The sequence below is a fragment of the Hetaerina americana genome, unplaced genomic scaffold, assembly GCF_022747635.1.
Source record: "Hetaerina americana unplaced genomic scaffold, ioHetAmer1.1.p SCAF_25, whole genome shotgun sequence".
Classification (NCBI taxonomy): Eukaryota; Metazoa; Arthropoda; class Insecta; order Odonata; family Calopterygidae; genus Hetaerina; species Hetaerina americana.
Window position 1 is genome coordinate 7,266,343 of NW_027286819.1, and position 25,089 is coordinate 7,291,431.

The 25,089-nt window shown below is 38.0% G+C and overlaps 1 protein-coding gene across 1 annotated transcript; it reads right to left on the reverse strand.

Moving 5' to 3' along the window:
- Window positions 1–2,259: 2,259 nt before the first annotated feature.
- Window positions 2,260–7,769, reverse strand: Vlet (COMM domain containing 10 protein valette). The gene is made up of 5 exons (XM_071586742.1): window positions 7,721–7,769; window positions 7,486–7,618; window positions 2,904–3,111; window positions 2,675–2,827; window positions 2,260–2,598 (listed from the first exon to the last, which is right to left on the reverse strand). The coding sequence occupies exons 1-5, from the start codon at window positions 7,767–7,769 to the stop codon at window positions 2,395–2,397; spliced, it is 747 nt and encodes a 248-aa protein (XP_071442843.1). The 3' UTR covers window positions 2,260–2,394.
- Window positions 7,770–25,089: the final 17,320 nt, after the last annotated feature.

Here is a 25,089-nt window from a genome sequence, read left to right on the forward strand (position 1 = left end):
AATATGATTTGGAAAACATTATTTGACTAAAAAAATCACACTTGATCTTGCATTATAGCTTCAAATATTTTACCAAAAACAAGGACTATGGAAATGGGGCAGTAGTTAGTTAAATCATGCTTATCACCTTTCTAATAGAGAGGCACTGTTTTGGAATATTTTAGAGCTGTTGGGAAAACTCCAGTCTCAAAAGATAAGTTGAGCAACATAGCAAATGGTTCCACAATGAAGGCAATCATGCCCTTGATTAGGGAACTAGACAGACCATAGATATCCTTACTTTTCGATTAAAAACTTTTTTCAGATGATATAATATCAAATGGAGTAACAAAATTCCATTAAAAATGTAAATTATTTGGAGCAAAATTTTGAAACATATTGCCAATATTGGCAGCATCAATTTTTTCAGAGAAAAAATTCAACTTCAACAGCTTTTAAGAAAGAAAAGTTTACAATGTCTGGGACAAAAGGAAGATTTTCTTTTGCATTACCAAGACCAACTTCTTCCTTGATTACTCTCCATGCTGCCTTTTGCATATTTTTTACTTATATTTAGGGTTATTTGATTCTGACAAGTGAAGCTTATAACTTGATGGTCATACAAGAGATATACAGTTCAGAACCACAATTGGTAATTGCATTATCTAGGCAGGCAGAAAGTCGCGAAGGCTGTTGGTTTGTCCAGCATAAATTATAAGAAAGCAAAAGAATAATAATATTATAATTGAATAAATTAGAATTAAACATTAATCCTCAAAATACACCCTCCTGTTTCTCATATCTCCCATAAAGTATTCCCGCTCTTATTCTTTATTGAACTCATCCCTTAGCCCTTTTTATCCTTGAATGCAGATGATATAAATACATATTATTAAATGACATGTGAATATTAGTAGTATGTACGTAAAGTATATAAAAAATTAATTTATGATGAAGACAGGAAAATTACAGTGTATAACACCACATGTAATTCACCATTCAACTGAATGCCCAGTCATGTATTAATATTTAACAATGTGAATGTGGAGTTGTTGAGAAGTGTTTGTGGCACAAATAGGTGAGATAAAGGAAAGAATGTGGATAAGATGCCCCAGGATTCGAAAAACATTTCCAAGATATGAAGGGAAACGGTATCAGTCTTCTGCTGGTCACGTTTCATTAGAGGAACTGGTTCCAACACCTTTGATGAATGGGTTTGATTTTATCCCACTTAATGTGTTAACATTTACACGTTACTGTTATAACATACGCACACATCTAATGTATTTCCCATGAATAAAATTATTAAATATTGGTAATGATATGAATTGTAAATGCTATGTCCTCAGGGTAACTGCAAGTTTTTTAGGATTAATAGCAGGAAATACCCTGTACAGTACCTTCCCAAGCAAGTTTTTGGATGATACTTTGCCATTATTGCATAAAATATTAATTTATTATCTGTACCTTGATCCTTAATCATTCTTTATCATTAAATAATTAAAATTTGGCAATAAGTCATCAACATTTGTTGATTCAGACTTTGTCAAGGCTCTTTTGGTCATTTATTTCACAATATGGTTTAAGCCTTGAATTTTCCATGATGTAGCACAATGGTAACGCAAAAAATGATGAGCAATCTATTTTCTGCTGTAAGTGGAACTGGACCTAAGATAGCTTCATCACTTACACTAATGTAATTTCGAAACACCAATATTATGGTTTATAATGCAGAAAATTGTGAACATTACTTTTTTGTTTATAGGTGTTCAACAACTCATGAATATTAACAATTACGGCGTTGGATCGGAATCACTGGAACATTCTATGTATCATTTTAAACTCTCGAGTGTTGCAAAAAGAAGCTGGTTCATGCAACTAATGTTCAATAAAGTGAAGCTGAAATTAACTTATAGCAACTAGATTTCACTGATTACCGACAATAAAATAAGTATTGCAATAATATCACTAATTACATTCCAATGGCAGTGAAGAATTGTTTACAAAGAACAGGCAAATTATTAAGTCTTCACTAGTATTTGTGTGTGGCACGCTTAAATTTGGAATGCATAAAATACAAAGCAAACCTTGTTGGGACCATGGACTACCAATTTCAAACGATTTCTAATACCCTTATCTTCCATTCCATACATGCATCTGTCTTTATAGGGCGCCAACGCCTTAAATTGGTTACCACCATTCATTGCACTACTATCCATTTCAGATTGTTGTGGATCTGCGTCATTGGGGGGGTTATATAAAATGCTTTTTAGCGTGAACATCACTATATAATTTTTTTAATATTCACATTTTACACGATAAATTGTTATTGGTTACCATGACATCACAGACAATTGGTAGAGCAAGCTTTCAATCATGATTTTTCATGAACTATGAAACGGTTACCGTACTCGTCTACCTGAGGGCGTCTAACTGTGTTTGAATAGTATCAATTAATTTATAAAAATTATACAGTTCTTCGTGATTGAATTCAGTGCAGGCATTCTTTGGTCCATTTTCATCTTTAATGTGGAAGGCCAACATTGCCAGGGGCAGCTTTTGTTTAGCATGCACTTTTGAAGCCATTTGAAGATTCAGAGACCAGCTGACGTCTTGTAACTGTTGAAATATAGAAAGAAGTAAATTTTTTGGTAACACGTCTGAGCACGAACATCTTTACACACTTGACATTCACCTCACAGTTTCTGAAGCTTCTCCGTAATCGTTCAACGATATTTTTGGCGTGGTTACCCCAAGCATTTGCATAATCATCAGACTTTTTTTCGCTCAGATCAAAAGACTGCAACTGACGAGACAACGAAGTGGGCTTAATCATGTGAAATGCTGCCTGAAAACACATGAAATACGATTGTAACACATTTAGAAGCCATTTAGGGCATGGATACCCTTTAAAATAGTTCTACCTGCTCAAATATGTAGACAGAAGACTCTAGTATTAACGTTAGATCTTCTTTATTAACGCCGAGAGAAATTACTAGCCTTTCCTCTTCTTCATTGTTGAAGGGGTTTGATTTAAAAGCATTTTCTTCAAGTTTCAAAGCAATCCGATCCAGCAATAAAGGGAATTTCGGCGAAGTAATGCTATCTATTAACGGCAGCGAGCTCTGCAAACTGAGAAACAATAATTATCAGCATGCGTTTAGCACAGAGAGCAAAATTCTATTGCATAGCTGATCACATCCTCCCTTATTACAGGTAAATCCGTGGTTGAACATTTTATGTACATCAGAGAGGCATAGTAAGAAATCATGCTGATGGGGGATTCAAAAAGGATACTGTTAGGAAATAATATCAACAAAGAAATAACAGCAGTCACTAGTTCATACACATAAGACCGAATTTGGCAGTCAAAAATGATCCATTACCAACTAGTCATCAAAATTTGAGATGCCATTGTCTGCAAGGTGAGAGATAAAAGATTTGATTTCCAACGTTGAACGAATTCGCAAAAACACTATCAGCTTCCGTAGAGTCCCTAATGCCAGTTTGGACGCATCTTAACAGCATGCGCTATAATATGTAACTAGTTTTATACTCATATGTATTGTCGTTTCTGAATACAGGATTAAGCTCCAAATGATGCAAACAACGATCAGAGCCAGATAAGTAGTTTGAAAGATGTCTAGTGTTGTCCGTTTAATTCAACACGCTTTGATATTGTCAATTGTTTGCTGTTTATATTATCGTATTCAGTGGATATCGGTCTGGGAGTGTGTCGACCGTTGTGAATTACACACTTAACGGAACTTGGCCCACGGAGAGATTGCTCTGGGTATTTCAGTCATACCAACAAACACATTTTTCACGAAGTAACTAAGTAAATCCCCTAAACCATTACAGTAATCTCACTAAATTGGACAAATCATACGCAGTAATACTCCCTGTAATCACTAAAAATTGTAAGACCGGGATTAATTACCTACGATATGATTTACGGCCCTAGAAAGATAACTAAACTGAAGTAGCCCAAGCGGCAAGTCTTCTATCAAAGCGGACAGTAAGAGTTAATAAGGAAAAAATTGTCGAAAATATCTGCTGAACTAAAACATTATTTTTATTTAAAATCACGAAAAACACACAGCTCTCCCTCCTCTATCACGACTTTTACAGACACCCCACCCACTCTCATAACCTAGCTTAGGATCCAGGGCCCACTAGACTCACCAGAGTCGTCCTTTCACACCAAAAATCACGATGTACTTCACAATTTCTCCAAAAATAGAACATTTTTTTCTAAAATTTGGCATAAATATTAGCCACCACCTACTTTACCTGCAGGCTTTCGCTCACCCCATGCTCATGCCCAATTTTAGGATGCAAGGCCCACCAAATGTGACTACGACACGACACTGAACTTGGCCCACGGTGAAAGGGTATCTCAGCTGAATTTCGAAGAATTTGAAAATATCTGCTAAACTAGAACATTTTTTTCCCTATAATTTGGCATGAACTTTTATCAAGACATACTCTATCTATACGCTTTCGCTTACCCTATGCTCATGCCCTAGTTTAGGATCAAGGGCCCATCAAATATGACTACAACACGACACTGAACTTGGCCCATGGTGATAGTTACTTTTCTCGTTAGTTCTTTTATGTACTCGATATTATATCTAATATAACCCCTTTTATCTATGTCATTTTCGCATTTATTTATTTATTTAGTTTAGAATTACGTTACAATTTGGCGATTTTCCTGGTGGCAACGGTCTTGGTCAAAGTTTGGTCAAAGATAACTCTTACAACGAAAATTACATACATACACGCACTAGAAAAACAGATAAGAGACAAAATATTCTTACATGCAATGACACTTCCACATTACATACAAACGATATTTTAATAACTATAATGAAGTTTATTACCCAGTGTCTGCTTTACATTTGTACGTAAAACTTTTAAAATTGGATGGAAAGGGCTCAAACAAACCTCCAGGCAGCTGGTTCCAATCAACAATAGTTCTATTTAAAAAAAGAGTATTTTTTCTTATTTGTTTTTTGCGTCCTTATTTTTATTTTGAAACTATGGTCGTTTTTTCCCTTAAAGTTAGGCTTTTCTATCCCTTGCAATAAATCTTCCCAGGCTTCGTCCTTTTTAACAATTCTATACTTCGCGCCTAACCTACTCCTTTTCCTTCTATTTTTCAAACACTCCCATTTCAGTATATCTAACATTTCTGTGACACAATCTGTTCTTATGTACCTTCCAAGTACATATCTTGCTTCCTTTCTTTGAACTTTTTCTATCTTTTTAATGAATCCCACCTCATATGGATCCCATACTATGGAGGAGTATTCTAGGATAGGGATAACCAGTACATTATATGCTTTTTCTTTTTTGGCTACGCTACTTCCTTTTAAATTTCTCATTACCCAATGCAATACTTCTAATGCCTTCCGTGTCAAATTATCTACTTGGACCCCCCCACCCAAGATCCCTAGTTAAGTAAATGCCTAAATATTTGCATTGGCTGGTGCATGGGATTCTTTCTGCAAAGAGGGAGTAAATTTCCTTTTTTGCATTCTTTTTATTTGAAAAATGTATACTATATGCTTACTCTTAGTTATATTAATGCCCGCCCATATTATTATTTGTAACCCAGTTACCAAGGGGATCGATGTCATTTTGTAGTATTACGCGGTCATTTACATGCTCTATCCGTCAGTATATAATGCAGTCATCAGCAAAGAGTCTTATTTGGGATTGTAAATTGTTTGGTAGATCGTTTACGTAAAATAGGAAGAGTAATGGCCCTAGAACACCGCATTGTGGAAATAGTAGACGATTGTTTTTATGAAAAATACCCCACTTCAGCAATCTGTTTCTAAATTCATTACTTAGTTTTTTTTTTAAATTTTAATGTCATTTCCTGCCCACGGTTTCCTCTTTTTCACAGTTTCTTCTGCTCCTTCACTGCTGTCAGTTTTATTTTTCTGAAGGCTTGAGCATGGAAATTGTTTAGAAAGCATGTATGGATAACATGATATTTTTTTATTTTTACTAGTATTCAAAAATATATCATGGTTTTAGTAAATCTGCAAGTTATTCCGCATCACCCAAAGAGGTTACACGCTATATGTGTTTCTCTGTGCTTAGAGAAGAAACGAGGGAAAAAGAGATCCCCGGGAGGCATATGAAAAACCGCTCGCTCTTTCCTTTAATTGGAAAGGGAGAATCCCTGGCGTCCTACCTAAACGTGGTTTTCTTTGTTCAACTTTTTTTGTTAGTGTTTTACTGTTATGAAATCCGTTAATATTTCAGTAGCATGTAATTGTCTTTGTTATAGTCAAGCATTTTCCCCATGTCTTTCCATCCCCCGCTTCTTCAGATAGACGGAATGCACCGCAGTGCTTATATAATCATTACCGCCTCCTTTTTCCTATTTTTAATGGTACCTACGCTATCTGAGGCTTACCGTCCCCGCTTCTTCAGATAGACGGAATGCACTTCAGTGCCTGTGGTAGTAGTTTGACAAATAAACCGTTGGTTCACCTTGTTACCGGAGGAAATTCAACAAAAAATAATTGGCTGCCCTCTCATAATGTGCATTCCAAGCTAAAAAGATATACCGTGAAGGGATAGTCACAAAGCCAATCAATCAGCTGTCAACCATATCTTGTTATTGAATATCTAATTTTATCCATTTAGTGCGCAGTATACACGACCAAGCCATATTTTCATATTCTGAAGCGGTGGCATTTATATCTACGCAAGAAAGATGATACCATCAGGAACACATCGCACGCGACCCACGTTGTACTTCCACGGATTTTACACCGATCGCGCAAAGGACATATTTCGTCTTCTTTACGGAGGGACAGTAATATATTTGTTTTCATTTTCTTCCGGTAGTTGTCGGCATGAATATCTTATTCAGTTCCCATGTTTTTCACTATCTGATTTATGGAAAAACACGTATGCACCCCACAATTATAGCTATCTCTATGTTTGCTGAATGGCACCCTTATTGCCATCAGTTTACTTGGACTTAGTTTCCTTACTTAAGGTATTCCACTTCTTTAAGAGTCAGGAATAAATTGCTATGCCTGGCATAATCCATATCCATTCTGACCAATGGATCAAAATAAGTGAATAAAAACTTCCAGAAGTTTATGACGAATAGGCATCAGTGATTTTGATCTGTATTAGACGGCATTAATATAATTTTGTCTCTGAAATTAAGCTTTGCAACTTAACCCTCGGACGTGAAGTTCCCTCGTAGGGTATAACTTGAATTTTTGCAAGGGATATAAATAATGTCCCTTTTGTTTTTTCAAGAACTATGGTGGCGAAGATATATATAATGAAATTACAAAGCCATTGCTTTGGGGACAGCGAAAGGAAGTTTTCCAAGTACATGCGGGTATCTTTGCCAAAGTATCCTAAAACGCATGACCTTCCTAAAATCGGACAGTTATCGAAGTAACTACTATCAGAAAGTATGCCATCTTTGTGAAAAGAAAGAGGCCGATGTTTTATGGTTACCTTGTCACCCTCGTTAACCCAATAACTGGAATCACTTGCCTCCTGCAATCGTCTGACGGCGGAAGGTACAGCTGAGTACTGCTTGAATAGCACTTGGCTGGGCATAAGCAGTGATAGAAAGAGCATTTCGCCTCTGTGGCGGTTCATTTGTTTGTGCAATTCAGAGGTGTGCCGCGAGGTGTCACCCTAGGCACCACCCAGGAGGAGGCATCTTGACCCTCGCGAAACTAGTTACGTCTCAACCCCAGACGAGTGTTCATCCGTCTTGTGTACGTTGAGCCCATGGCATGTATCTTACCGCGTTGACCTTGGTCTGTTATCCACAGCACTCTGAATAAATCTGCTGTTTATTTAAACGCTTTATATGTGCTTTGTTAGTATTTCCTTGCACCGCCTCCGCTAAAATAATTTCCAGCACTCCCTCAAATTGGTGACCCCGACGTGATCACTATGGTGACTCAGGTGTTGCGCGGGAAAAGTTTTTATATTTATTTTGTGGAAACGGAAATTTGCAGTGCTCGCCGTTTGTCTAAATTTGGAAGTGCTAGCTAATCACGCGGGCCCAACGGGTATATGGCTGGCAATACAGACGCAGTCTATCACGTGGTCATGCGGGTGCCGCCATTTTGTCTGGAGAAGCCACAGCTCTGGTTCGCCCAACTCGAAGGGAATTTTCGCCTCGCGGGTATAACCGAGGATACTGACAAGGTTTGGATGGTTGTGGCGAATCTTGACACCCGTTACGCACAAGAGGTCGAGGACATAATCATCAACCCTCCCTTAACGGACAAGTACAAGCGGTTGCGAGAAGAATTGGTTCGGCAGTTTTCGCCGCCCCAGGAGCAAAGGATCAAGCAACTCCTCGGGAATGAGGACATGGGTGACTACAGACCGTCGCAGTTTCCACGACATCTTTGCTCTTTTGCTGGTGGAGCCATTCCGGACGACCTTTTACGGACAGGTTTATGGATCCCTGAGGACGAAGGCTCGAAAAAGTCTGGGAAACACTGGAATAAAGTTACTGTGAACAAAGAAGGTATAGCTGTGATGTTTCAAAATTTTTTATCCAGGATGTGAGAGAATTAATGTATGATACCCAAATATTATTAATTGAATGCCATATCATATGCATGATTAGGACTTTACTAAACAGATTTATAAAAGTTACATACAAGTATCTACTTCAGAAGTTTGGCTCCATGACTATGAAATGTTCGCATTTAACCTAAATGATCATGGCATATTTTACGGTAATGTGAAATTGTTTTAAAGTCAAGAATCTAGAATTTTCGTATACCAACCTTTGCGGAGAAGGCAAACATTTTTACATTGAAATTGAATTCACTTAACAGTTCACTCGGCAGAAGTTTTCCATTTCTTTCTTTTAATTTTACAATTTTGGCAATTTTAGTAGTAGTCCACATTTATTTTCTCTCGTGGGGCTATATTTAACTAGAAATTATCAGTTTTATATTTTGTTTTAAATTTCAGGTTATATAGTTTTGTATCTGAATAATTTAAAACTTCCAATCATATTATTTGGTGTATTACTCCAGGGTAATTTTTCGATCATTAATCGTTATCAGTAGTTGTTTTATGATATGGACTAGGCCGTATGTAATTCATACATTTATGCGTATATCTTTTGTTAAATGTTTTCTATATTAAAGTTAGGTTTAGTATCCATTAAATATTTATCCTACAATTAGTTTTCGTCGGCTTTTTTTAATTTGTCTAGGTTTATTGCTTTGCAGTGTTTTGTAGTGAAACGGTGGCGAACGACCCATGATTAACCAGGTGGATTCATACAGGCAACAATAATCCAACAGGGCATTTTATATATACCGAGGCAATTACTAAATGCTTTCACTCTCCAAACATTACATTACGATTGAAGATTATTTTCCGTAATGTTTATACACCAAAATAAGACAAAAACGAGGAATGGATATAAGGACGATGTTCTAGGCTAGAAAATGTAGCACCTAACCTAGGCGCACATTTTTACATAACGCGAACTACCGGCATGGCGATTTCCTTCTGCTAGTTGTCACGCTCCCGGCACTTTGCATTATGGGGTATCAATATCTGCTAGTTATCGCGCCTCAAACTACTTGCATTATTGGGTTGCAATGCCGTATGTTTACGGTACCATTTTGCTATGATAAATCTGGGGGCCCCAATAGGTGCCTTAATATGCGACCTCGTTTGGCAAATTAGGTGGGGTGTCTTTTGAGATGGTGTTCCCAATTAATTTCTGCGATTACGGCGTCTAAGTTACGAGGTTGGACGCAGCTTAATTTGCAAAAGGTTGAAACACGTGGTTAAGCTACGCTTTCCTTGGTCGTCGCATGTGAAAGTAAATAAGTTATTCGTCCTTAATTGAAACGCCTGGTGAACGTTAGAATTTTTGAATGAAAGGTAAGCAAAGTATTTTAAGAATTCTTGGTAGATATTATTTTCAAAGAAATTGAGTATTTGATTATTTCATAGGTACATGATATCGTGAGCATATCAAGAACCCAGTGGAAATATTGTTGCTGAATCTATAATCTGCTTGTTGATTTTCATTGAGTTTCTCCTTATGGAGGAGAACTTGGATTCTCTTCATTAGAATTTCATTACAAACCTTGTTCAATTCTTTATACATGCGCAATTACAAAATTGGGTTGGTTGTGTGTCGTTTAGAAAATACATATTCGTAATTTAATTTTTCATCGGTGTATTTTGGTTGACCCTTGTAAATATTTAACACGTTAAGATGTTCGAAGTGGAGAAATTAAAGTTTATTAACCCTATTGTGTGATTGAAAGTGTGCGTATGTACTAATACCAAATAGTGCGCATGTTTGTTGTAGTCGGTCGCTCGCCCGGCTGGGCGTTATTCTGGCTGAATGATCAACGTCGCATTGAAATGTAAAAACATCATCTGCCACTCAAAAGTCATGGGAGGGGTAGAATAAATATTCGATGCTTAAAATCACGTTCAGTGAAACCCATCAGTTTTCCATCAAACATTTGTCGAGAACACCAACGCCAACTATGTAGACGATTAATGGCGAAGAAAGTGTCGTATGAATTTATGATATAATAATTGTAGCGTTGTTTGGTGTTTTGGTGGTTTTCGATATTTTAAAAGCACCATTGTTCCTCAACGTAAGGAATGTTGGTACTCGAAATGTACTTTCTATTGTATGGATCGACTTCTTTATTTCAAGTCTGATAATTAAATAGGGCATGTGCAGTGAAAACTGAGTAAAGCAGAACTTCCTGGTTACGTTATATTTTCCTTGGGAGACAAGTTTCCGTTGTATACACTATTATGAGTTCATGATGTCATCAACAAACATAGCCCCACAAGATGAACATTTCTCAACCAGGAATAGGTTATGAACAGGTATATATAGGTTATGTCCAGGGAGTAGAGTGTGGGACTGCTGACCAGAGGGGCCCGGGTTCGATTCCCGGGTAAGGCACAATAGGCACCTGCAGCTCCACTCAAGCTCTGTGATTTTTCAGGGACCAGATCTTCCTGGGAAACCATAACCTTCACAGGGAAAGGAACTGGCCCCCCTACCCTTATGTGTGAATTTCACAGGCCGGCGGGCTTAGTACTGGGTGAACTCTACAAATCACCTACTGAACTGACCTTCCGGTTAATTACTGTGTTTATGGTTTTTTTTATTACACCAACTCTTTTATACTCGTGCAATAGCATCTACATATTTACCGCCATAATATTTATCCCCATGCAATAAGGCAAGCTTTTGATGTTTAGAAGACCCTCTTTTTACTTAAAAAAATCCAGTCTCTCTGAATTCTGTTTCTCCCTTTTAATATTCCAACCAAATCCCATGCATTATTTTTGTAATGCTTATTGTGTTTGAGCTCTGCTGAAAACTGTGTATATCACTCAATTCCTCAATCAATGAAGTACATTGTACATAGAAAGTTAAAATTAGTTACTTCTCTGTCAGCTGTTCCATAAAGGGGTTATACTTTCACCATCTCATCTAACAGACAGGTTGTCTGGGTCATCACCTTTTGAAGTGTAAACTACCCTTATTATACCCACATAGTTCTTGCTGGGGAGCATCATTAATTAAGGGGGGGCATTTTTAGTGTGTTGTACACAGCATAAGCCCTTTGCAATGCCAGTATGTAGATTCAGTGAGACAATGTATGAGAATTGTGAATGTCAGGCTATTCTAATTAATTGGATGATAGGGTATGGGATGAAGGAAGGGAGGTGGACAGAATGGAAATCAGAAGAGAAAGTGGTAGTCATGGTGGGGGAGAGGAGGGGATTGTCAATAAGGAGGCAGGGAGATGGATGGGAAGCTTATTGATTGGCAGTGAGATGTGGAAGACTGTGATAGAGGTAGAAATACGATGGGCATGTGGATGGGATGAAGTGGGAAAGGAAGGACGCAGGGAAGATGAGGGGTTGTTGAAGAGTAAGATGTCGGGTAGTGTTATGTTCGGAGAGGAAGATAATTAATGGGTAGTTGATTCCACTGAAAACCTACTTTCACTTGCAGGTTACCTATACTAATAATGATAAAATAAAAAGACCAACATTTTTCCATTTCTCATTGTGTTGTCCTTTTTCCAAACTACAGGTGGTGTGAAATTGACGTGCCTCAACTCCCTGAGTACATCCGAAAAAAGGCATGTATTACATCAAAGGATCATTCATCACATTCACGCAATACTTCAATGATGCTGCCATGCTGAGCATTGTCCGAAGGATAATGCATTCTGTTACTGCTATCGCCAGGGCACCACTTGGGAAAATTCAAAGGTATGTGGCACAGCAGGGATAGCTTGTTTCACGTGAGTGAGAATTGTGAAATTTAATAAAAGAAATGAAATGAAGAGACTCTTTTGCAGTGTATTCTTTCATGGAGGTCTTTACTTGACATTTTGAGGACATTTTTGTGTATCTTGACTTAAGTCGTCCAATTGCATTTGGTAAAGATCTATGCGCCTCAGAAGATGTTAGTTTTTCATTTCCCTCACCATCTTCTTAAGTAAACCCTTTTCCAGTGTTCATTCCACATTGTACTATGTGACTTCGGTGAGTGATACTGAATTTTCTTTCGAAATGGAGTTTTTATCCATCTTCTTTCTTCATTTGTGAAGCCCTGTTGATCATGATGCTACTTTCACTATCTTTTCATGGTTAATCCTCTCAGAAGTACTGATGTCCTTCACCGAATCACGCATTATAGCTATAAGTGTAGTTGACCCAGCCTGAATTTTGGTGTTTTTGAGGAGGTATGCTCAGCTGGTTATTGCCATAGGGTTAAAGGAGTAGGTATTTCAACACACGAGCAACATTATTAGCACAATGAAGAAACATTTATTTGTGCTAATTTTTGTGGTGTTTAGTTAATGTGGACTAAAATTCATTCAACTTTGACAAAGAATGAGGGCATAGCGAGCTAGTTAGTGAAGGTGTTGGAAGTTAATGTTTCCTTGCTGAAGGTTACAGGTTCCATGTAGGCCTTGCCACAAGATCGACTTATGTGTAGGCTGTATATTTCTTATTTTGCTTTGCTGTGCAATGTGAAAATCTGAGATCCCTTTGAGAAACCATGGTTGGATGAAAATCTTTTGGCTGGACGACGTTTAAATAGAGATAAATGTCATGCTCCTGCGAAAAGTGAAGTTGCAGTTAATCTTCTTCACGTGATAATGAGTTATTAGTGCGTTTGGTGCACCAAGTGGGAGTTAATTAAAGTAGCGGACCGAATCTCTGATCACTAATGGTGAACAGGCAATGAGCCTGAGCTCCTTAGTTTCCATTTTGGTTATGGTTACAGCATCTTCAGCAGTTTCATGGAATGTGTTATAGGTAAAACACCAATGTGTTCAAAAGTTGGCTTTAACCCCTTCCACTTCAATTTATTTTCTGAATATCGTGGCCCTATCCTCCATTTATTTTTTATGTGGTTCATTTAAAGTGATATGGTAGGTGATGAAATGAAATTTTGTAGTTGGCAACCAACGTAGAATAGGGAAGTGTAAATTGATTGATTTCATATTGTGAAGTATTTCAACTTTCAAAATGATTTTTCGTCGTCCACTCCTTCGCCTTACAAAGCAACTATTTGAAAGTGTAAAAGTGATTTGCGAAGAACAGGATACGAACTTGGATCTTAAAAATAAAATTTAATAATCACAAAAAAGAAAATTACATATGTCATTGAAAAATCTATACATAAAGTTAAAAATTGGGAATTATTTATGTTTAAAATAAGACATCATTATTATGCAATAGATGAGAATACATAATACTATATATATATAAAATTAATAATCAGAGAAGGTATGATGCTTCTCAAAACGCTCTGGTAAATGTGAAGGTACCTGGCAGTGCTTACACTGCAAAATTGTCCAACTTCTGAATTTATTTTTTAAGCATACATGGCATCTTTTTGTTGGATGTAGTTTCTCTGCTGTTGATGGGATATGCTCAGAAAAATGAGCCCAATTGTTAGCTTGCAATCGGACAGGTGTGTCACCATGTGAAGGTCGTCCATGAACATTGTAATTTAGCAGAGTGACCTTTGCCAATAACACCTCGGCAACATTCAAATGAAAACTAGTTATAATTTTCTTCATTTTTTTGTGTACTTTCGTGTATTAAGTGTAAGAATTAAGCAGTGCATTATCAAACATATAAAAGAACATTTTTTTTTATCCTTTCATGAACTTCCTCATAAACGGGAAGCATGCCAGCTGCTGGTGTTGTCTGTCCACACCTCCCATTCTTCGATTGAAATCAATCACACAAGCTGTTTTTGAAACAAATTCTTCGCCACCGTCTCTCCTTCTTGTCTTTTCAATGCTCTCATCGTCACTTTCACATACACAATTTATAATTCTTTTATTCGTTGAAGGGTAGTTTTCACCACACTATAAATATTAAGAATGTGGACAAAACCGAAACAGCACCCTGTGACAAACTGCATCTAACCACCAGAATGATCGCTTACAAAATAAGGTTATGGTGAAGGAACTGCGTAGGCACCACAAGAAATGCTGAGAAGATGACTAATCGTGTAATAGGAACACCCTTTTTGAGAAGGCAAACTCTGTACAAACTGTAGTAGAAACTTGGTAGTCGAAACTTGCAGATCTGTAGTAGAAACTTGATACTTTTATGTGGACACCCATCACGAAAAGGAAAGAAAATAATACCACGCAAGGATGGCTAAACTAACAGTTTGTCAAAGATTCCAAATTGTAGCTATACCAATAATGTTGCCAAAAGTATAGGGATGAAAAACTAATTTAAAATTTTTGTGTCATATAGCATTTATCCTTTGAATTAGTAATATGTATGGAAGAGAACTCAATTTATTCATTTCTACTTTTCGTGGCGATCAAGGCAATAGTTCCTGAGCAAGTGTGATTTAAAATCTGCTGCCCAGAAGTAGGCTTTTAAATAGTTGATGAACGAATCCTCTTCCCGTAAAAACATAGAGAACATAGCTATCGCTAATCTTAGAAAATCATTTGATTACTTCCAATGCATCATGTTTCATGAAATATGAGTTCTTTATGTAACTTGGTTATGTTTTACCGGTGTTTAAGTCTCAAAATAGTAACATTGTTCCCCTAAATAATGCTAAAATTATGAAAACCTGATGATGAGCTACACTCGTCATTGGTCGATTTGGCGTTGGAAGGTCTTGACGAGCTAGACTTGTCATTTCAGCGCAAGGGATTAACCTCGTTGCCCTGTGGCAGAATGCACGCATTCACAAATGCCTGTGACTTTGTGCCTGACCACATGTCACATATGTACACCTCTATGTACACCATTTTAACATCTTGTTCCTTTGAAGCTCCTGAAATTTCTGAGGGTGATAATTCTTGCCCGTTTGGTTTACTATGTCATTTACGCTGTTTTGCTTCAGATTTACTCTAAAAACATAAGCAGTTGCCTCTGGAGAAGTCTCATCAAAAGTAATGATATGTTCCCCATTCCATGACCTCTTTTGTAATCTGCACTGGAAAATATTAGAATGAATTAGGCCTAGTGCTATCACATCTCATCTTTGGGTGTTCATCACCTAATATTGGAGGTTATGATCGTAAATGTACTGCCGGGAATCCTTTGATATTGATGGGAAAATGGAATGGGGTAGTGGGTGAAGGAAGGGAGGGTGATGAGGTGGGTGACTACAGTTAAGTTATGAGGAATGGCTACTGGGAGGGATCAATTGTGATTTCCAATGAAAGACCAGGGTTAATCTTCAACAACTCTTACTTTGGGCACCATGCAAGGCAAATGCTTACAAGGAAAGTGCCAAGTGAACTCAGGGAGGTATCAGGTAGATTCTACTAGTTCTTGGAGAGTGATTTGCACTGTAGTATTTATATTTTCTTGACTGGTTTTTGACATTTTGTGTCATATTCAGGGGAGAATTTCATTCCTGCTGGCAGTAATGTACTCTGTTGAAAGGAGGGGGTTAAGGGGTTGTTGGGTGAGTGTGAAGTGGGGACTGATTGGCTGGGTGAAAGAGCAAAAAGGGTGGTTGATAGGGGGAGGGCGAGGGAAAAGGGAAGCCCTGCATATGATGGTCTAGTACATTTTGACAATTCATGTGATCACTAAAACGTTGCACCCCATCACAGAAGTGCCACCACCGGTCTGGACACACTATGATCATGGCTGAGCGATCTTAAAGTATGATCAAATTGTAGCTTGCAACATGGGATAACTGATGATGTTTCTTGTCTGCTGTAGATGCAACAAAAATTCATACACAGCTCTCCTCTTCAGTGAAAAAGAAACACTTGTTTCCACTCGTTCTTCCTTGAGTGCTTGCTTACTCTGTGGGTTTCCGGCCTTTTGTGTTTCCAAGGGTGGGGGTGAGCGGTGGGTGCGGGGAAGTGGGGAGGGAGTTTGAATCTTCAATTATCTGCACAGGTATTGGAGGGTGGCAGGCCGTTATGTGCCCTCGTGATGGAATGAACGGGGATAGAAAACAATGGAGAGTGGGAGGGAGGCAGGCACTTGTTCATTAACTAGGGTTGCGTTGTTCATTGCACCATTTCAAGAGCTACAAGGATGTCCAGTCGCCTCCTTTCACCTTCAGTGTGGTGAAGAAAAGCCCAATGGTTAGTCTTTGGCAATGATTGTGCGAAATTGATTGTATTTTCCCTTCTTAGCATATCCAATGCTCATTTTGCCTGGTCTTGATGCTTCCTCCAGTCTTGCCTATTTACTTAGCTTCGTGTCCAATGTAAGAAGGGTCCATTTAACAATGATTTAGGAGATTGCATCTTGCAATGGAAGACTAACAAGAATATTAGTATTTAATCTCTTTATTCAAAGCAGATCTTGAACCCGGTGCACAAGGTGAGAAGCTTTCCCTTGATTTGCATTTATATTTGGTGCTGCTGTGCACGCTTGCTTGGAATTGGAACTTGCAATGATGGTGGTTGCACTGGCAGTTCCTTGACGGATTCAGAGGATGGGTCCGGTGATGTTTTTCTTGTTGACTCTCGGAATCAGCCAATCACCATTGCGCAGAAAATTCTTCGCATGATCAGTTTACACCGCAATTCTGCTCTCTTGAGAATATGTATTGAATAATACGATATGTGCTTATATATAAGTCCACTTTGGAATGCAATATTTCAATGAAAAAATCAAGGTTCGATGCATTTTCGAGAGAGGTATTTATACCAAGCTAAAAAGATATTATTTGAAATGTTAGTTAAACTTCTGCTAAGTCAGATTTATATTATGGTCAAACCTTAAAAAGTAATCAGAATTAATATTGATACTTTAAGTCAGCATATTTGGCATTAAAAGGATCAATTGTTTTCCTTTTTGTCCTTATTACTTGATGATATGAAGAAATTGTGTTGAAAAATAGTTTCTTCAAAATGAGAAAGAAACTAGTATTGAGGGATACATGAGAAATGTAAAAAATGGAACTTACAAATGGAAGTAAAAATTTGGGGATGGGGTATAGAAGGGGTTGACCTTCAGGAGGTCTGTCATCGAAAGGAGCCAGCGATGAACTTCTGCATGATTTAGTCAATTTCAAGAATTTGGTGGTGCAATCACAGGGGACTTTCTCCAAATGGCAAGCATTGGTCGAGGTTTTCTGAAGAAAGTCTGAATGGAGATGAGTCACAGGTCTACAACTATAACCTTGAAATCAAAGCCCAATCTTTCCATTTGCCATTTGACTAGACATAGGAGAATGCAACGTGACAATTGATAATTACCATTCCAATTGAATTGGCTTTGCCTGTTGTCTTTATAAGTTGAAGAGGCGCAGGGTTGAGTGTGTGAGGCCCCTAGGAGAGTACTTCGAAGGGGACAGCAATGGCCTCCTCATTGTCCTAGGGAAACTTTGTATCAGGATATTGCCTGGCTGTATCCAGGCAGACCTCTAGTACGAATTTATATGGCGAGCGGGAATTCATGGACCATGGAACAGGTGACAGGATTGATCAAATGAACGAGGGAAGAAACCTTGTTGTATGCAATTCATTTCTCATTTACCATTGAGAAAGACTCAAATTATTTTCATTATAGATTCAAGGGAACCCCCGGGAATATTAGAATATTTGTAATAGCTGTACTAGTGTTGTAGTTCACTGCATGTTATAACCAGGGCATAATGCTCAAGATTCTTTGTGTTTCAGATACTGCTTCAACTAAACCACTTTGTAGAGTTCTTATCTTTATTCTTTATTGCTTTCTCTTTGCCTTTAAAGCCTCCACACTGGCAGTATTGTTAAAATACTCTCTTTGAGCAACTTCAAATAGATTATGTCTTAACTTCCCCTTTATTTATTTTCTTTAAAGAATATGAAGAAGCCTTAGAGCCTTCTAATTTTTGTATGTGGGATTTTAAATTTCTTCATATCATTTGTCAACACTGAAATAATTTGATACTTTTTGTAAATTGTGGTATGAGCAATAGGGGTGCATCTAATGCACTGTGAAATGCGGTACATTGCGTGGAATAAATGAATGTCACTCAGAAGATATTTGTAGATTGGAGGGATAGGTGACTTATTTGCAGGCTGCCTTGTGTCCCCGGCTGCTGTGGTGCATGTGGGAAATGGGGAGTGGGGATGAGGAGTGATGAGGGAGAAGACATAGAACAAAGTAGTGGGTATGTAATGATAATTATAGTAATACTTAATCCATTTTTAAAAATGGTGCTACCATTTAAAATGTCATCAGTATAAATGTTTTAAATTTAATATATAAACATAAATTCTTGTAAATTTATTCTTGGAACTCTGGATAGTCTTGATTTCAGCTGAGTAGGCAGATAAGTAGATGTAGATAGTTAGGTAGTCGTATGTTCATGTAATGGAATGTGTTGTAAGTGGTGGAGCACGAACTGTTTCCTTGGTAATGATTACATTATCTTTATTGTCACTTGGGATTTCTTTATTGTTTTCATCAGAAATTTCATCAGTTCCTTTACACCTTGGGATATCATAGAAATGATGTTCAAAAAATTTGTTCAAAATATCATATCCCTTCTGTTCTATACAGCTATGACTGCATAAGGGGTAATAGTGAAGTTTGCTGGTAGGAAATATATAATATCTCTCAAAAACACCTTAAAGTTTCACAAAAACTACATGGACAGCTTATAAACTGATGAGGGTTGGAGAAATAGCTCATAATAGTTCCAAATTAATCCTATGGGACATGAAACCCCCAAAGATTATATAAATTCATATTAAAATGTGAGTGGCCACTTGGTACTGGGGGCAAAAACACATTTTAATATGTGAGCATACCGCAAAGTGTTAAGAGACAACTGCTGGGTGGGGGTTTTTATTTTGGGGATACATAAATTTAATTTTTAGTGCATTTTAAGTTATTATTTAGTGAAAAGAAAAGTTTTTTACTCTAAGCTTAATTGTTGGAAACGATTTTATAATTTCATGCTTTTGTCGTGTTATTAAATTGAAAAAAGTGGTTACTTACCAATAAGGTTATTTCTTCATTATTGAATGCCATTAATTGTAGTTGTTGAGAGGTTTATTTACACCAATACACCCTTAAATAATATCTTACCTAGTGCTGCACTTGAGTGTGGTGGACTGCAGAAGAACAGAACTTGACAGAGTGGAACGTTGCACTCTCTGCAGTGGTATCATGTATCCCTCATCTGCTTATGTGACCATTGCCTCACGCAACTCTTGTGTGAATGATTTTTAGCTGCAGTTAGTGAATTGAGGTCTGGGAAAAGCTGACCTGATAATTGTGGCGGAGGGTCTAATTTGGGACTTTTTCTTGGCACTTTTGACATAGCTCCTCTGTATTTGTTGAATAACCAGTAAATGAGACCTAAACGTAAAGTCAAGTGGCTTTACTGTCTTCGTACACGGTAAATATCGGTATTTCTTTCCAGTTTTACCTTGGGGTCACGAGTGCATCAGTGTCCATTATATTCAGAAATTCATGCTGCTCAGGACTGCTGTAATAATTGTCTAGAGCTATCAGGTAACCTTTATGGAGCAACTTTTCTGATAGTTTTAGTGCAATCCACGAGGGTTTGGTAAAATGTTGCACATCAATTCCTCTCTGACAATTTATGAGTTTTGTATCTTTCCCTGCATACATTATCATATTCCAAACGAATACACTCCTTGCTTTAAAGGGCTTGTAAAATTCAATGTCAAAACACGACCTCTTTTATGGAATGTAGACCATCCACCCTGAACATGACCTTTCGTAAGTGATAGATTTTCATAGTTAGAAACACCTCCCTCGGGGATGTAACTCTCCAAAGGTTTTTTCTAATGATTGAAGATGGGCGTTATTTGGTACAGCATTGGGGATACTGGTAGCGTGTCACTAAATGATTTATTATCAGAAAAATGCTAAAACCTCCATGAGGAGAAAAACACCTTTTCTCACTCTCACTTTTTTAAAAAAGGGAGGTTGGCAAGAGCCAGATGCGGGTGAAAGAACTCCTAGTCTTATGTACAATTCCCTGCAACAGCATCACTGCTGGAAACAACTTCATTCCCTCCCTGCTGGTGTCAACCCAGTCTCTATGGCGGCTTTTGATTTTCTGCTGCAATGTTATAAGTTTGTCTTTTGCTGCTCATACAAATTGTTTTGCTGTACTATGTCGTTGAATATGTTATCATGCATGAAATGTTCAAATATTTTGTCCGCCTAAGTTTTCTTGACTAAATGACCTGCCTTAAATGTAGCCGGGAATCTACAACTTGGAGTTCCTCCTTCAACCCAAAAGCTGAAATGTGATGGCATGGTCCTGCCATCCTCCCTTTCACTCTCTGTTTTGCTCTCAGAAATGTCGTGCAATCTTTGTAATCTGTTAGGAAACCCTGCTGCTCTCCCACTCGCCCCGGCAATCGTCATTATGGACCCACAGAAAGAGGGTTCCTCCCCTGATTGCAAACCGCTTTCCTCTTCCTCACTAAGCTCCCACATTTTATTTCTATAATCATCGGGCAGTGTAGGTTTCCTGTTAGCCATTTTGTAGGTAACTTAGCATATGGTCATGGTCAATGAAAGATCATTGGTGATCAAAGTAAGGTTGGGAAATCTCTTTCACCTGAAGCCACTGACAGACAGTATTATGGAATGTTGAGGGGTGAGACAGGTTGGGTATGTATTGGAATCAGCCAAGTCCTGTGATGAATAATGATAAACTGAAAGATTTACAAGGAGTCCAGAATGTCGCTTCTTCTGTTTTCATTTGCATTTGTATGTTATTGCAAGATCTTTACTTTTTCATAGCTCAAGTCATAGTGTAGAAATTGAGATTGTCCACAGCCATTTCTATTTCATTTCCTAGGGCTTCCATTAAAGACTTTGAATTCACTATATCAGAAGCGTTGAGGATTTCCTTTGTGGTAAATAATCTCCCTGATAATTTGTTATGCAGCCTGGTCTTTCTAATTTTTCATTAACCACACCCACAATGTTCATGTCCATCTCTTTAGATTATTGAGTGCCATATTTGGTAGCTTCCTTGACAAGTGTGTGTCTTTGCTGGCCCGGGACTGGTTTTCATGATTCCTCTCCAAGCATTGCTCATCAAATGCAGGCAGCCAGGGGAGAAGAGGTGCATGGAAGTTGAGGGGGATTGTAGGGGAAGAGGCATGAGCTGGTGGCAGGGCCCTCGGGTAAACCTTGAAGTGGAGATGAGTCAAAACCGTGGTTCTGAGCTTGGTTTGGGTATGGTTCTTCAATTTCTCCTGGAGAAGGTAGAGTGAGAAGAGATAGAGATAGGGAGCTTGTAAAAGTGAAGGTGGAGGAGGCGTATGGAGGAGAAGAGGCTTGGTTGGATGGCATGAACACTGCTACAGTATCCCTTTTTAAATTTTTCACTGCTCAATAAGTGTATGCAATGACAACTTCCTGTAGTGTATAATGTAAACATGTTATTTTGTTGATGCATCAATGGAGCATCTATTTGTTTTGAAGACTTTTCATAAGTCTCAGTTGCATCATCTAACCTTTCAGTGTTAATTTTGAATGTCATGTATAAGAAACTTTGGTTGATGTAAGTTGATGGAAATCTACATTAAGTAGTTTTTAGATTCGATTTACCTCTGATGGTGTACTTATGGATGTTAGATCTTGATTGGAAAGTTTCTTGATTAACTTTCACATGAATCAGATCCTTAAAGATGTATAAACCCAATGCAGTCATGATTCCATACTTAATAAGAAAAAGGTTTGCAGGGCTCACAGTATATCAAGAAGGGAGCAAATAACTCTCTTTTGTAGTTGAAACATTTGTTTAACAAATGGGGAATAACCTCATAACGCAACACTATAATTGAAATGACATTGGAAGAAGGTATATGTAAGGCGAATGCGTTGGTGCCTTCCGCTTGTATAAACACAGTGTTTGAACCACCTTTTGTGTTCTTTTTGCCATTTTCTCCTTCACCATTAATTGCAGCATGGGCAATAGTGTGTTATCTTAATGATTAGGGTAGACTTCTTAAATGATGGACAGCTCAACTGAAAACTTCTTTAATTCCCACCATTTCCAGTGTTTGCACTTTCTTCCTCTGCTATTGGTCCAAACACCAAATAAGGAACCAATTCAATTGGTGTGGTACCCTCATCAGTTGCAACCATGTGTAATTTCCAGGAATTTACTCTGCAGGTGTTAAGTGCAGTGTCACAAAGTGGCCTCCACCATTTTTGCCCTCTGCCTTTGATTTGGGACACGCTGTCTAATGATCGTGGAGATCCTCCCCTCCTGTTCCTTAGTTCTAGTGGAATATGGAATTCGACTGAGGCCAGATCTTTGTAGTCATCCTGTTTTGTGTTCTCAGTCTTGCGAGTGGAGTCAGTGTACACACAATGATTGCAATGGTGGTCATGGAGTTATCATGCCAGCATGCTACAAACATTTCATTATTTGTGTCGTAATCTTAATCTGAAGTTCCTTTCTACGCTGAAATAATATGTCCGATGTATAGCTCCCTCAGGAATCCTTTTCTCTCAAACATTTTTTTGTCTGAAAAAAGGTAATTGCCTTTATTGTGCTCGGGAGAGAATAGCTGGTTTAATACATGCCAAAATATTTAATGATTTTTCTTAGTGTCACACACTTTTAATGGATCTGGTACCATTTTATCTCCAAGAGTCAATTCTTTGTTAGGTCTTTAAAATTCCCTGCATGAGTAAGTATTTAAATGTGTGACCATATATGGTGCCAATGCTGATTTACCGAGAATGATTGCTCACATGAATGCCTGCTTAAGTTGTTGAAAGGAATTATTTACTCATTGACAGAAAAACAGTGAGATAATGTACCAAACTGGCATTGTCGATCTTTAGAAAAATTGCCTTATATTTGCAAAGTCTGGATTAGCAGTTCATTGTCATAAATATGCAAAAACTGCTTTTTAATTCCTCTAAATCTATTTCTAGAAGGACCCTCCCTGATGAATTTTACCTCTTGGTCTACATCTTTCCTTCAATTAGACTTTCTCTGTGCCCTAGTTCGGTAATCAGTCAAAATCAGTGCACCATAAATTTTCATAGCTCATTGCCAAGGGAATGGAAAGGGTGATTATTTTGATCATGTGAATATTTCAAAGGAAATGTAGATATCACATGCATTATTATTTATTAAGAAGTATCTAACAGTTTCAGGCTTAACTTGGTGGAATTCTTTCATGGTGAGGTGAAAGAAAGAGAAAAAACAACTTTGCACTTCCACACATTTTTTTTTTTGTGACCTGAAGATGATGCGCAGCATCGAAACCATGGTCGTGTTATATTAAAAAAGTGTGTGGAAGTGCAAAGTTGTTTTTTCTCTTTCTTTCACCTCACTATTAAGAAGTAAATGACATATTTCAATGATGTGTCATCCCTTTGAACTCTTTTGTACCGCTGCTCAGAAAGCCTTTTTGTTATTAGCGTGGAAAGCATCGTAGTATGGTGTACTTTTAACCAATAGGGAACCAAGGTGTGTGTGGTGAGGGTTGTTACGTCACCACCCATAAAAATGAACAATACCGCATGCAAAATCAACACATACATGTAAAACTACACCCACGGCGTAAACACTCCGCAGAAATCCCTTCATTCAACACTCATGTGAACACATACAAGTTGTACACCAAAAGCCGACATGTTGATATTGCATGTGGTTCAGTTCCCTCTCACGGGTGGCCACCCACTCAGGGTGTTCAACTTCTTCATCTCGTGGTTATGTGCAGCACTCGAGATTCCCATCCACATCCTTAGGAAACTCATTGTCCTTGAGGTCGTCATTGCTATCATCTAGCTCCTCTTTATCGACTAGGCAGTTAACTTCCAGGGGATCAGTATCAAAGCAGCAGCAGTCTAATCCTCCGATGGGACCTCACCAACTCCCTCGGCACTGATATGATCTCCTTGGGCATGGTGTAAGGTTTTACCCAGGTCATCTTAGAATATTTGGATGTGTCGATAAGAGTGCCCTCTGTAGTGAATATACATTGTTCATATATCCACACACAAGTATTTTTTTATTTGTGTGAATGGATCCGTAATGGCTTGAGTTTTATTTTAAATTATGCAATGTTCGTAACTGAATGAAGTTGTTGATCTCAAGGAACAATGAGTATCACACAGCTGCAGTATGGTGCAGGTGGCTTGATTGGAATATAATGGTAATGAAGATGGAGAAGGTAACTGATCATTACTGCATATATTAGTGGAAGGAATTGGTTTTTGATCAGGTATGCATGCAGCCAAGAAATCATAGGGAGTATAGGGTTTCATTCAATCTCAGTTTCATTTGATCAGTTGCATTCGTATCTCCAGTTATTCCAAAGTCTCGTGGACCATTTCCATCCAATGCAATGGAAAGCACAGATGAGACTGGACACCTACGTCGCACTCCTCTCCCCGACTTTCGCTCCACCTGCCACACACACCTGAGCTGGAGGAGGTATATCAATATGACCAGAAAGCTTCCCATCCCCCCAGCCCACTCTTTGCTTATGCAATACATTCACTAATTCTACACAATTCACTCCATCCTCTTGTTGGAAATCCTGAGCAACATATTTTCTCTGCTTGTGGAATCAAACTTAATGGTGGAGGGCA

Bases quoted from the DNA above. Each gene is read 5' to 3' on its own strand.
- Vlet (XM_071586742.1), bottom strand. From the start codon at position 7,769: ATGGGCTCAACGTACACAAGACGGATGAACACTCGTCTGGGGTTGAGA. The intron at 3,112-7,485 runs GTAACCATAAAA...ATTGTTTCTCAG, and splicing joins GGGTTAACGAGGGTGACAAG to TTTGCAGAGCTCGCTGCCGT. The intron at 2,828-2,903 runs GTAGAACTATTT...ATGTGTTTTCAG, and splicing joins CTGTCTACATATTTGAGCAG to GCAGCATTTCACATGATTAA.